The sequence below is a fragment of the Merops nubicus genome, unplaced genomic scaffold, assembly GCF_000691845.1.
Source record: "Merops nubicus isolate BGI_N331 unplaced genomic scaffold, ASM69184v1 scaffold20834, whole genome shotgun sequence".
NCBI classification, from domain to species: domain Eukaryota; kingdom Metazoa; phylum Chordata; class Aves; order Coraciiformes; family Meropidae; genus Merops; species Merops nubicus.
The window spans coordinates 44,477-58,112 of record NW_008605155.1 but is presented as its reverse complement, the minus strand read 5'-3'; the positions used below and the strand labels follow the sequence as shown (position 1 = coordinate 58,112).

The window sequence follows — 13,636 nt, the reverse complement described above, 5'->3', positions numbered from 1 at the left end:
TGAGTGAGTTTTGTAGCAGTCTGTGGCTGTTTTTTCAAAGTCGACAGTGGTATCAGTTAAGGAACAGTATATAGTCATGTACTGGGTTGGGATCCCTTAGAGGTATGAAAGATTCTGAATAACAAAATGAATGCCACTTTGGTTCAGAAATTCTTTCACTTCAAAATGGTTACATTTAAAGTAGTAAGCAAAACAACAGAGAAACTAGTCCACATAGCATTCCGCTAGAATATCCTTTACTACCTCATATTGGTTAAATTTACATTAAACAAAAAAATTAAGACAGTTTGACTAGCTTAATTAATTTTCTCTGCTTTCACACACAGATCAACTTGACATCATTTCAATGGCTGAAACAACAATGATGCCTGAGGAAATTGAGCTTGAGATGGCAAAGATCCAGAGACTTCGGGAAGTCTTAGTCAGAAGAGAATCAGAACTCAGGTTTATGTAAGTATCAATACTTCTGGGAAAACACTATGCAAAATTAATCAAAATAGGAAAGAATGCTATTTAGAAGACTTTTATCAGCTTGACGTTTTAAAAGGAAGAAAGAGAAAGCATCCCAGTTAAGTGAATGCTTGCAAAATGCCATTGGGAAATTATTTTTGTAGTTGCAAATGAAATTACCTTTTTTATTCAGCATGATTTGCAGAAGACATAAAAGGGGTCTATTACAAAAGGAAATTGTAGCAAAGTACATGTCTACAGAGCATATTTCTATACCTGACTTCAACCCTTGGTGGGAAGGATATTTGTCTGAAGAAAATATCAACAGGTAGGGGATTTGGAGCTTCCACAGTCTAACCCAATTCAGGCTTTATTCCTCACTTCATTAGTGGTCTAGTAGGCAGTTCATGTCATAAGAGAGCACAATGTTCTGGGCTAATAGCAGCCATCATTTGACATTTGTTAAATGGAAACCATTAAGTTACGAACACAAAACATGTTTTGATCTATCAAATTAAATAGCAATATTCTGAGAGATTTCCAAAACTGCCAAAAGAGTCAGGCATAGGAGCTTCACCTGAGCTTAATGAATATTAATCCAGGTCTGATTATTAAGTCAATGTGGTTCATATTCCTAAATCACAGAATTTAGAAGACCAGGACTTATTAATAAGGAGTATATTACTTGGAAGTCTCAAATGTCTGTGAGTACCTGAGGTCAGAAACTAATGCCTTTGCTGACTGGCCAAGAACTTCAGCAGATCTAAAACGGCTGAACCCAGACCCTTGGCATTAATGAAGCTACAGTAACCTGAAAAAACCCACTTGCTCTCTTCTCTGTTTAATGTACAAAGGTAGGACTGGTACTTCAACCCTTACACCTGGAGGTTAATTTCAGTGCCCTGACTTGCACTGCCAGAAGTTGAAAGCTTCCCCCTCAAACAGCACAGATATCTGTCTTTGAATATTTTCTCAGCGAACATCAGCCCCAAATCACTGCTTAGACACTTTTGGAAATAATGACTTGACAAGTAAAGTAAACAGGAAAGATTTTGTGACACCTGCCCCTGGTTATCAGTTTGTACATTAAATTTAATCTGGGAGAAGCCTCATCACTGAACTCTGCACTTCTCTTGACATTTTTATGTCAACAAAGCCTTGAAATAAACTGTCCCAGTGAACAAGAGCCATGGCAGACATTTGCTTGTCATCATTTTGCATGTTCTTCACTTTTTCTGTTTGTTCTTGTACCCAGTCTGTTAATTTCCCCCATGCTCACCTCATTACATTTCACTCTGTATTGCCTAGCAGGCATTTGAGTAAGGAATTTAACACAGTGGAGCTTGCTTATTGAAAAGGGAATATAACTGACATTTGTACAGTGCAACAGTACTCTTCCTGCATTAGCTAGTGCCCAAACACACTCTGCCAGAGCTACCAGGAGCACCCTCCAGCCCTTCAATGGCTGCATGAGGAAAGCTCTTCTGAGCATCTCCACTACATTTGGCCCTAGGTATTAGCAAAGCAGGGAAGTGACAGAGGTGGCAACTGCCAGAAGTGACCCCACTTTTTTGTCTTTTCCAAGTCATGGAAAGCCAAGCTCACTGCTGCCACCACTGTCTTCAGCAAGACTGTGTCTTCTCATTCCTTCAGCAGCAGCAAGACAAAATGACCACTTTTTCAGGGTTACTCACAGCTTTCTAAGCTGACTGCTCCTCTCTCTGTGGCAGAATATCCTGACACTCATCATTAATCCTTGAAGCAGTTAAATTCAGTTGTTAAAACTCCTGAATGAAATAGCAAGATAGGATCTGTCTCTGCACTGCAACTCTACTTGCAAACCAAGATTGCACTTATGATTTTTCGAGGCCCATGTAGGAGTCCCATCTTTCTAAGCCAATTTACAACAGGCAAGTTCTTCATACTGGCTTATCAAGTGTGGAAAAAAAACCCCAGCTTCTCACACACAAAGGCCTCCAGAATTAAAATATGCTTCCCATAATAGCTTTTAGAAATAAAAAAATAAAAATGTCCATTTGACTTTATGTCACTTTAAAAAATGTTTTTATATTTTATTCCTGACAAGTGAGAAGCACGTTGCAAGTGCTGCCCACGTAATAATACAGCAGCACCTGTTCTTTACTGCCTTTCATTCTGGATAGTTTACACTGACAGAGGCGCTCTGTTGCATTTGTCTTCAATGACAAACATCTCTGAATGACAAATGCCTTTTAAGGACCTCCTGCTGAGATTAACAACAAAACACACAGTTACTTCAGTAGTTAAAATTTTGTGTCTATTTAACCAAGCAAATGATATAAACTCCAGTTCATAGATGTATTGTAGAAAACTGTATATGTGGCCATCTTTAATTTTTTTTCAGTTGTTTCCTGAAGTAATGCATTGCCAGTGTCCCAAGACCAGAAGTCTTTATGTAGGTCATGAATTTTAGTAATTGTTTTCTTCCGACAGGACTAGATTTTCTTATGAATGACCTATGTGACCAACTGCATGAAACTAAGCTGCCTCAGACAGGTTTAAGGCAGACTCAGCTTTGAACATGTGGCTGCTAACTAGCAGTACACCTACACTCAGACCACTAAGTTCAACACCAGCCTTAATAACGACCAGATCTCTTTAGTTCTGCTTTAGCTTTTAATTTATAATTAGAATTTAGCTATTCAGTTATAAGAAAAGGCTAAAACATACATATAGCAATGGAGAAAATGTGCAGTGTGTTTGCATTCTCTTTTTTTCCCCTCGTGCTGTTAGCAAGAGTAGAAAGTCTTTTGATTTCACTTGGGCTTTTTTTTTTTTTAAGTTCTTATAAGAGCATGAACATGATGAAATGATTCCACATTGCTTACACATCCATCCACAGCTTACAACATCTCTAGCAAGGTTTTCAAAAGTAAGGGTTCATTATTGTCACCATTTCTCTGTATGACTGATGTTTTTTTATTTACGGGTAGCCAGACCCTAAAGCTAGGACATTGTAGTACATTGTAGCTGTGCTTTAAAAACATAAGCAAGAAAGGAAAAAGGTGAGGGGCTAGTGCTCTCAGTGTATCACCAGCCCTAATAGCGGCCATGTCTCCCTCCTGCATACAACCTGTCAGCTTTACTTATGCACACCAGCAACTACCAGAAACTTTTCACAGCACAGACAATATTCACACTCAAGACTAAAACAAAACACTGCAAACTAGACCTGTTGCTGATGGAAATCAGAACAAGTGTTTCTATGTCAGCGCAATGCAGGTTTAATCCATGGAAGGAACTCCTACTCTGACTGCTAATTGAAACTACTGTTTTTCTTGAACAAGATGCAGAGAAAAGACTGAGGTGAGATAATGATAAAACTCACTGATGTTTGAAAAAGCTCTGCAACAACACGTGTTGTCTTTAACTGTTGTGTCAACATCTTGCCCAGAAAAATGCAGTAGCCATAAAATAAGGGCATTTGGCAGACAGCTGCTCCAGGTTGGCATATCAGCCAATATTAAAAACAAACAAACAAAACCAAAAAACACAACTTAAAAAAAAAAAAAAAAAAACAACACAAAACCAAAAACAAACAAAAAACTAGCAAGGTCTGGATGCTCAGATGGACCTGGTTTGCATTTTTTACACTTCTGTGTGTGAACCAGTAAAAACTTCCTACTGATATGGGACATCATTGGTAATGTAATATTCTTTGAAGCACTTCCTCAGCTGTGACCTGTATTGCATGTGTCTCTCTTCAGGAAACAAGAAATATACATGAGGGAGCCTGTAGCAAAACATACAGATGGCTTTCCTGGCTTCAAAAATTAAAGCATTGAGGTCTTATTTTTACTGTAGTAATACTATGAGGTCCATATCCTCTCTCCCCACTGAAAAAAGTTTCACCAATGACTAATGAAATCTGTAGGACAACGAAAGGGATAAAATAAAATAAATTGCTCCTATGTCACTACACAAATGTTACATTATGGTACTCACAGTTGGTAATACTTCAGTTTCTAAATAAATTTTTTACTGAGCCATTCATCATCACTAAAAGCTTTAGAAAAGTCACCCTCTAGGCATGAGAGAAAGAGTGGGATGGTGAAGAAATAAAAGTCATATACTTCATCATCAGTATTATTTCAAAGCAAGTCCTAAAGCATTTGAGAATCAGGCAGTGGGCTTAAACTAAAAAATAAAAAGATTTAATACTATTAGACTTAAAAAGTGGCACAGAGTAGTGTTCAAAACCATACAAAACTGTTTGTAGGGTTATTTTTCTTGTACATATCCATGCAGGCTATGTGTCCCATCTGTTAGCCTACATCTATCAAACATACTATTACTTTAACAGACCCAGATTTTAGGTTTTTAAAATTAAGCTGAGGAAAATGTCTATTATTTTAAAACAAATTTCATATACATTTCTGTGATTAAGTGTTGAGTTAAAACATCAAAGGTTGTTTATTTTGTTTATGAATTTCCCCCACCTCTTGGCAACAATCACACTGTTAATAATCAAGTTGCTTTGTGCTGTACTGGATGTTAAAATTACTCACGATTTTTACTTTGGTGCATCGTCAGGAAGGTTAATCTCCTCAGGAAGAAATCTTCCACCTTTAGAAAGAGATTTGGACACTCAGTCAGCAAGAGTGACTCATGTGATACTGATAGAGTCACCAGATAAGAGACCTCACCTGCCTGCAGGTTTATGATTCCAATTAAAGAAGGGAAAGGGCAGCAAAAATTCTTTAATAAGGGACACATCTTATTTTTAAAGTTTAAAGGGAGTACTTCACAGAGGAGGCCCTTCCACCGCAGAGCCATTGTCCTCACAGGTGAAAGGAGCTCTGGAACCACGTGAGTCAAAATGGCCGCTGTTCTGTGGCAGCTCACCCACGCAGTACAAAATGGCTGCCGTGCCTGTGAGGCTGCTGCAGAGACTCTTCCCCTGACATCCACCTTTCTCTTGCTACAGCTTTGAAGAATTTTTCCTCTTCCTCACAAACTCCATGCACTCCCTTCATTGTCTGTGTGGCATAGAGGGCTGTGGGCTGTTAGCTAAGGCCCTCAAAAAACCTGTTTTTCTGGTGACCACCCCCAGTGGCCTTGGCTCCAGCAGGAAGCATGGGAGCACTGGGGAGGTCATCCCAGGCTTTTATGAAAAACAGAGGATATTTGGAAGCAGGGCTGTTAAATTCATGTCTCTTCCACCTATCCTTCAATAAAAACACTCGCTGCTCAGAACACCCAAAGTACATCACCCAAGAAGGCCATGTACCTTGCTCCAAACCTGCGTTTGAGTTTTACTGTGGTTTATGGGGCACAGCTCTGAAAATTATACTGTCTAGCAGGCATCTATTGACAGCTTCCAGAAATTGCATCATTCCTGACAGATGGACAGGTCAGGTATGTACTAATATCCATCAGAATTGTTTTAAAATTGAGAAGATATCTTTTGGAAAGTGTTGTAGTTTGTCCTCATCTCTGTACCAGGCCCACAAATCAGAGCTTCACAGAGCAATGCATATATATTTCTTAGTGACAGATTAATAATTTACCTTTGAAGGGGGAGAATACTTGTATTTGCTCTTAGACAAATACAGATATTTCTGTAGTCTGCCTATCACTGTGTTAAAGAAAAAATTCCCCAAAATACAGAAAAAGTGAACATTCAGTGAGAGCAATGGAAACAGGATTTACTCTGTTTAAAAATGAAACACCAAGAATTTTTAAGTGAAGATCACAAATATCTATACAGTTTCAATACATATGATTTTTCTTTCTTTTGTAGTGTTTTATAGTCATCGGTATGCAATTTTTGTCTCTGCCTTGCAGATAGATGTGGAAATTACTGGTGTACTGCACATAATGTGAGACCTCTTTTCAGTAATTAAAAAACTAAAGCACTTAAAGACAAAGATTCATTTAAACAGGGTAACTTTGTGGAACTCTGAAGTGAAGCAAAAACATAGTATAGGAAACTCCAGTTGACATCTCTGATTTTCAAGTTCGTGAGGCTTCTTTGTTGGAAAACACAGCTTTTTAATCCTGCTGAGTGAAGATCAATAAAATTACATGTGACAGTATGTTCTTAGCCTGTCTCCTCAAATTGAAAGTGGCCATATTTCTAATAATTCTTTGGTTTCTTTTTACTGACACAAAGAAATCAAGAAAATAAAATCATCTGAGGCAATTGATTAACAGGTCATGATGTTTCTCAGCCCTTGGTGCAAATTGCAAGTCAAAAACTAGCCTTTTTAAGCCTGTCCTTCGCTTTGCTCTATGCTGTTATTTCTTCATTTAAAAAGAAAGGAGGGCAGCTGAAGACAACTGTATTCTTCATAGCCAGGAGCTCTGTACTATTTCCAGCTGCATACCTGCTTGCTATGAAGAATTACCTAAAGTTTACATGGCACCAATTTTCAGATTATAAAATCAAGTCTTCCTCAATTAAGTAATGCCACAGTTTATGTTGTGCAATCGTATTTTAGCTCAGACAACCATAGTCACAGCAGAACAGATGCATTGTAATTTGCTCTGTAATTACATTATTGAATCCTATTTTTGTCTCAAGACCCTGCCTCACTTTGTGCCCTGGATGGACCTCCGCAGGGTATGTCAAATTTATGTAGCCATTGTGGTTGTTTGTAGTATCTCTCCTTCTATGCTAGTGGTATTGTGAAATTTCATAAAATTATGCCAGGAGCCATTGTGACCATCACCAGCTAGCCCAGGAAATTAAAATATAGCTTAAAGGCATTATATGGCACCTCCAGCTCTTCTGAGTTTATTTTCAGAAAAGCTGAGGTGTCAGCATGTATTAATATGTATGGGAGATCGACAGTGTACAGCTAGCCAGCATTCCCCCTTGCCCTGGTTGGGCTGGGGTAGGGCTGGTTCTTCCCCCAGCAGCGGGGCCGGGCGGGCCGGGGGCAGCCGGGGGGCGGGCTCCTTGTGTGAGCATTGATCTGCCATTGCCTTACGCCGCTGGCTTGCCAGATGGAAACCAAAACTTGAAGTCTGCAATATTGCATGACCTTGAACGAAAACAGTGGAAGTTGCTTCCCCCTGTGATAGCTGCCTTGGGAGTGGTTATTTCTGCCATATCGGTGATAATGAATAGCATTTTTTTAATATATAGGGAATATACGATATTAAATGGTAAGCCCTATTAAGTTGCTTTAGGCAATTATTGAATATAGTTTTACTTATTTCATTAAACTTTTTTTATCTGCAAAAATATTATAAATATAACACACAGAGTATTTGCTTAAAGTCTGGGTGGTTATTAAATTTCTAGACTAATACTGTGAAAAGGCCAAATGCACCTACACATTGACTTAGCAGAATCAAAATTGTTTATTGTCTTTGTACACTCTCACTACATACTATTAGATGACTCTCTTTTCTCCAGAGTGCTCATAATATCTACGTCATCCAAATTCTCCATAGATCCATTCAGGTGTTTAGACAGTTTTACACTATTATGTTTGCTTATTTGTAATCCCAGGAAAAATTACCTTTTATTTGGATGTTTACTGCAACTTGACATTGTCCTGGTAATAAACTCATACTAGCAGTCCCACAGCTTCATTAGCTGTCCAGGGTACATAATAAATGCCTGGTTTTTGTGTGTTTTTCTTTCTTCCAATCAGGATTACTTTTTATTTACTTGCTTTTTTAACATTTATCCTTTTCCCCCTCTGCTCCTGTGACATCGATATACATTGCTAGTAGTAGTAGAGATGGGATAATCAGTAATGGTCATTCTATAGAGTATTGGACATAATGGTAGAATCTCAAATTTAGGGCAATTCATCATGGAGAAAAAAATGATAGTCCATATTCCTTCTAAGAACAATAACACATCAACAGGGGTTGGATAGGGTTCTCACCTTCACGTCTTCTGCAGTATGCAGTACGGTGTTTTAAAGTACAAAAAAAGGTATGTCTGCTGATTGCCTGGCTTTATGCAACTACTGCAAAGTAAAGCAACATCAAGCTACGCAAGAACTACAAAAGTGAGAAGTTAATTCCCTTGATGATGATCACCTTCAGTAAAACAACTTAGAAATCCTACGCTTTAATCTGGAGTGAGTCCAGTAAATCTAGTCGACTCGCCCAAAGACACGGAATAGTCTCTTGTTACTGACTTGAGAAGTAATGCTGTACTACAAAGCCTGCTCATGTGGACTGTTTCCATTCTGAAGGGAGAAAAGGCAGCAACTATTGCTGTTGTGTGAAAATAGTTCATTTTAAAATTCAATTACTTTTTCAACCAAATACTTTGTTTCTACTGACTCACCAATGTAGTATCTAATGTGACTTCTCCAGTGGCTTAATGCCCCAGGTGGCAGCAGTGACACACACTAAGCATCACCCTGGGTAAGGGTGAGCAGGAGGGAGAGATAAACAGGCTGTCAAAGGTGTGACAAGCTCACTGGTTATGTATGGCTAAGCAGGTGAGCTGACTTTTGCTTTCTTGGCTAGTTTTGATTCTCTCTGTGCTACTTTTTGTCTTTGTACTGTATATTGTCTTTTTTCTCTCCTCTCAAGTTAAGGATGGAATTCTCTAAGTACTGATTACTTCAATGTACAGCATCTAGTACTTTTATCTGAATTTGGCACCTAGCTGTTACTATAGTGCAAAGAAATAACACCAACAAAATCAGATTTTTTTTTTTTCAGGAATAGAATTGTCATCAATGTTTTCTGATAAGATCTATCTTTACATGGAAAGCAGTCATAAATCTTCACAGTTCTATAATCTTAGCAATACAATATAACTTATTGTGAATTCCTTCCTTTTTTTTTCCTGATTATATCTTGTTCTAGGAACACAGGCTGCACTTTGGGAAGCTGTAGAGAAGGAGGCAGTTGTGTGATGATACATATTTTTCAATAAGTATACATATCAGGTTGTCAGCTTCATAAGATTGGGTAGCATTAGGGAAAATACCAAGGCCAGCTTTGTGAGGGCTACCATGGCTCTCCCATTGATACAGCCTAGTGTGACACATTCTTCTGCAAGATAGTATTCATTTGTGGCTGTGACTGTATGTCACCTTTCCCATCCCAAGCACATTGCAATAGTATCTCACCTCCAAATACCCAGAGGCCTTGAGGAAATAACCAGTAAGTGGTAAGCTTGGAAATGGCACAGTCTGATTTCTGTAATGAAAATTGGCAGATACTCAAAGCTTGAGGCTTCTGAGATTAGGGACAGCATTTCTAGGGGACTGCAATGGATCTGGGAGCCTGGAAGCCTTAGGAACATGAGTTCAGGAAAGAATTGTCCAAAGTTCTATATGGTGCATTTTAAGCTGGAAGTGTAAATACAGATCAGCTCTCAAAGAGGAAAAAAAATGCCTTTGTTCAGTGTGATCTCTGAAGAGCCATCTCCTTTGCCCTGTCTGACAGCAAACAGTCAACCCCAGAGCTAAATAGGATGTTACACTTTCAACTCTATGTCAATAAAACTGCTATGTTAAAATGCTCCAAAAGGAAGTGTTTTTTTTTTAGTGTTATATAATGGTAAACATAAAATTAGCACAGTAATTAATGAATTGTAGACTTGCTGTTTGTTGAGATGCTTGTGTCTTAAGAAACAAAAAAAAAAAAAACAGGACAAATTTTCATTATCTCTGTTTGACATCTAGGAAAATATTTATGTAATAGAAAATTTTCTTTAAATAGCATTTTCTACATAGAATATATGTTTTGCTTGTGACAAATTGGTGTTAATAGAAGAGGGAGCAGCTCTGGATATCTTTGATCTTTTGATTTAATAATTTCTATGTCAGTCATTTAGCACTGTACTTCCAAATGTTACCATTAATCCCAAACTGGTTTTAATTTTCCAGTTCTTAGCTACCTATGGTCTGGTTTGCATGAGTGGATGGTAGAATTTATGGTCTTCCATGAGACCATGTGTCCCAAGATAATGCATTCAGAATAATACATCATAGGCATGTGGTACTCTCCATTGCTGTGGCCCACCCTTTTGCACAGCTCATCTTCCTGTAGGCAAGGATGCCCCGTAATAGGGTGTAACTCTTGACCTGCAGCATTTGAGGGGTCTCTCTCACTTTCTTTCTGCTATATATAGGACAATGTAGATCAATGATGATTCAACAGTGAATTGAAAAGTCCTGAAATGGACTGTCAATGTTTAATTTTATAGCAGATACCTTTGTATTCTTTTCAGCTCTGATAGTTGCTCTTCTGGATTTAAAAATAAGAGAAGGCAAATTAAGAAGGAAATTTATCATTGATTCTGCTAGAGACAATACATAACCAAATGTAGAGTTTCCTACTTTTGCTGCCTAATAAAAAATACAACTACCAGGCCAGTTTAAATGAACCTTCTGAATTTAAATCTAACTTCTCTATTGTATGTTTTAGACAAATTAACTTACTCAGTTCTTGCCATGTAAAGAAATATTTCCCTCCAAATCGTGGCATTGCCAGGAGAGCTCCTCTTGTTATTATTAAAGTTGACAGTAAAACTTCATAACTGGCAGAGGTGATGGCCAAGCTCAAGAGAATTTAACAATGTCAGGGAGAATGAAATAGAGACAGCTTCTTTAGAAACTGTTCTGAATTTCTGTGAAATATGCTTTAAATATGACCTCCAGGGACTGAGATTTTTCAAGTGCTGCCATCTTCAATTGTCTGAAATAACAGCTGAATTACAACATTACTTTGCAAGTTGCAGTCCAGTGCTTCTGTTCACTGTTCCTCCATCAGAAAGCACTTTTAACAAGAGGAGATAGACACACTTTATTTTAATAGTTAATCATAGGACTTCTGATTTGTAACCTGACCTGCCAAGCAGGCTGGTCAACAATCTGTTATCTTAATTGCTGGCTCTGTGTCTTCCACCCTGAGCAGCACCAGGTGCTGAACTAAATAACAAGGTGATAAACATACACCATAATAACTCAGACAACGTGTGGTATTTTTGTTAAATGTTGCCTGTGATTTCACAGATCTCTAATTAGAAGCTGTAAGAAACTAAGGTGAGTTTACAGGGACAAAATGGAGTCAAGTGTAGAAGAGGGACATACATAATCTTGTTCTCTTCTATTCCCAGAATACTGTCACCGTTCAGATTCCCCACAGCTTTGGCAAGGCCTCAAACACCTGCAGTCCCCAAAGGCAGCCTCCACTTATGTCCCTTATCCCCACCTCGGACCTTAGGTTAACAAATCTGCAGCCTGAAAACGCATTACCATCTCTGTCTGTAGCAATCCTCTTTTATTTCTACACAGTTCTTTACTGCAATCATCCAAATTTCTCCATCTCTATTGGCTGCTCTTGCCTGATGTTCAATGTTCATTGGTGACACCACCAAATAATCTTTTTAGCCCTATACTGAGACCTTCTCCAGATATACGTAATCATATCAACTTGAGACTTAGCATGACATCTGATTCTTAGGCCATCTCCTAGCCTGGCACTGTCAAAGTCTTCAGAAACTAAGTTACAAGCATTATACTTCTGGGACTAGAATATATTAAGACAGCACTAAAAATAACCTAAGTACCTGGAAACCCTCTTGGAAGAAAAGGAGGGAATCCAACTAAATCACTGTACATTCAATTTTTAACTTCAAGCACTTTAATGCAATAACAGAAAACAAAAGAATCACAGACCTCCTCTTACAGACATGCTAGACAGAGTGCAGATCTATTTCTAGCTGTGAAAGTCATTCAGCAAAGGCAGCAGCTCTCTAGACACACTGAACTCTGCTCATCCTGAAATCAATAAAGATATTTGATGCTTATACAGCTGTTATTAATAATTCTTACTCTCAGTCGTTAGCATTCGATAAAGTTGTTGGCCATCTCTTTTTCTTTGGCTGACCACTAAGGTGAGCATTTAGTGATTTTCCTGTGGCCTTTTACTATCATTTTTGCTTGTTTCCATCCATGGCTCTACATGGTACCTAGGTCTTACACTAGGGAATTCAGGTTTCTTCCTCAGCTGAAAAGAAGACCGAAAAAAATTGCTGATATGGAATAATTTCTATTGAAGCAAACCAAAACGTTTCCTCTGTGTTCAGTATAGAATGCTTCTTTTTTGGTCCTGCTTTCCATTACCCTCCGCGGTCTCCTCTCTTTTTCCTTGCCCTGCTCCCCCCAGTCCAGATGGTGCACAGCAAAGGTGACTCACGCTGTCTCCTCACTTGTGGATCTTGCAGCAATGCCAGCACTCAGAGCATTCTTCTCTCGGTCACTGGACCACAGAAACACAGACTGGGGCTGAGTCACTGTGCCAGATTACTGCAGACTCTTCTGACCCACTTATTTTCCTGTCATTTTGTGACATGTTTAGAAAATCTTTTGCTCATGCTGGTTATTCATTATGAGCTATTTTAGCTTTCTTTTTTTTTTTTTTTTTTGGACCAACAGAGAGTCTGCTTTTAGATTTTGATTACATAGCTTGAAATACCAAGAGAGAAAAGAATAATACATGCTTATGTGATATCTCTAAGCATACAGAAGGTTTCTTGCAGTATGCCATCATGAAGCAGAAAAGCAGAACTGCAGACAGTGTGTCAAGACTACATGAAAGCACACTGAGAATTCATCCCTAGTTCAATACTATTGCAATTACTCCGGGAGTGGTTTTGGGCTTTTAATAAAGGAAATGTTTTATCATACTCAGAACTCAAGTGTTTAAGCTACCTGGGCAGACATTTAACACTCAGATCTGGGGGAAAAACTGGCATACTGTAACTGCTGTTTGCTTTACTGATTTTTCTTCTACAACATCAAAAATGATTTCATGGGGACTGGGAAGAACCTACCAGCTATTCCAGAGAGTTCAGCAAAGGTTGGCTGTATATTGCAGATTTTATGCAGATGTCTCGAGCAAACAAGCCTGGAGGGTGGCATTTCAGTACCCTATGCCATGCTGTGTCTATAGGGGAAAAAGCCATTCTGTTCTGCACAGACCACCAGCCTGCCTGCACTGCTCTCCTTTGAGAAGTGCACCAGCTGCACAGGTAATGGTGCTCTTAAATAAACTGGACTGTAGTCTAACGTCTCCTCTTGCCCATCTTGCACTCTGATAGACTTGACATAACGTAGGACAGAAAGTGCTGTAGAATTAGGCTCAGTGTGTTATTCCAGCTTCTCTGCAGATTAGGGGACCCAAAGGAATTTTGCTTTCACTACTCTGTAGATTC

At 38.7% G+C, this 13,636-nt stretch overlaps 1 protein-coding gene across 1 annotated transcript in view; it reads left to right on the top strand.

Moving 5' to 3' along the window:
• The first annotated feature begins 330 nt into the window (after positions 1 to 330).
• Positions 331 to 13,636, top strand: part of LOC103771942 (chromosome unknown open reading frame, human C16orf45) — a 22,831-nt gene continuing 9,525 nt past the window's right edge. Inside the window, exon 1 of the mRNA XM_008939261.1 lies at positions 331 to 450. Within this exon, the coding sequence (XP_008937509.1) occupies positions 347 to 450 (104 nt within the window). The 5' untranslated portion in view covers positions 331 to 346. The remainder of the gene's footprint in view (positions 451 to 13,636) is intronic.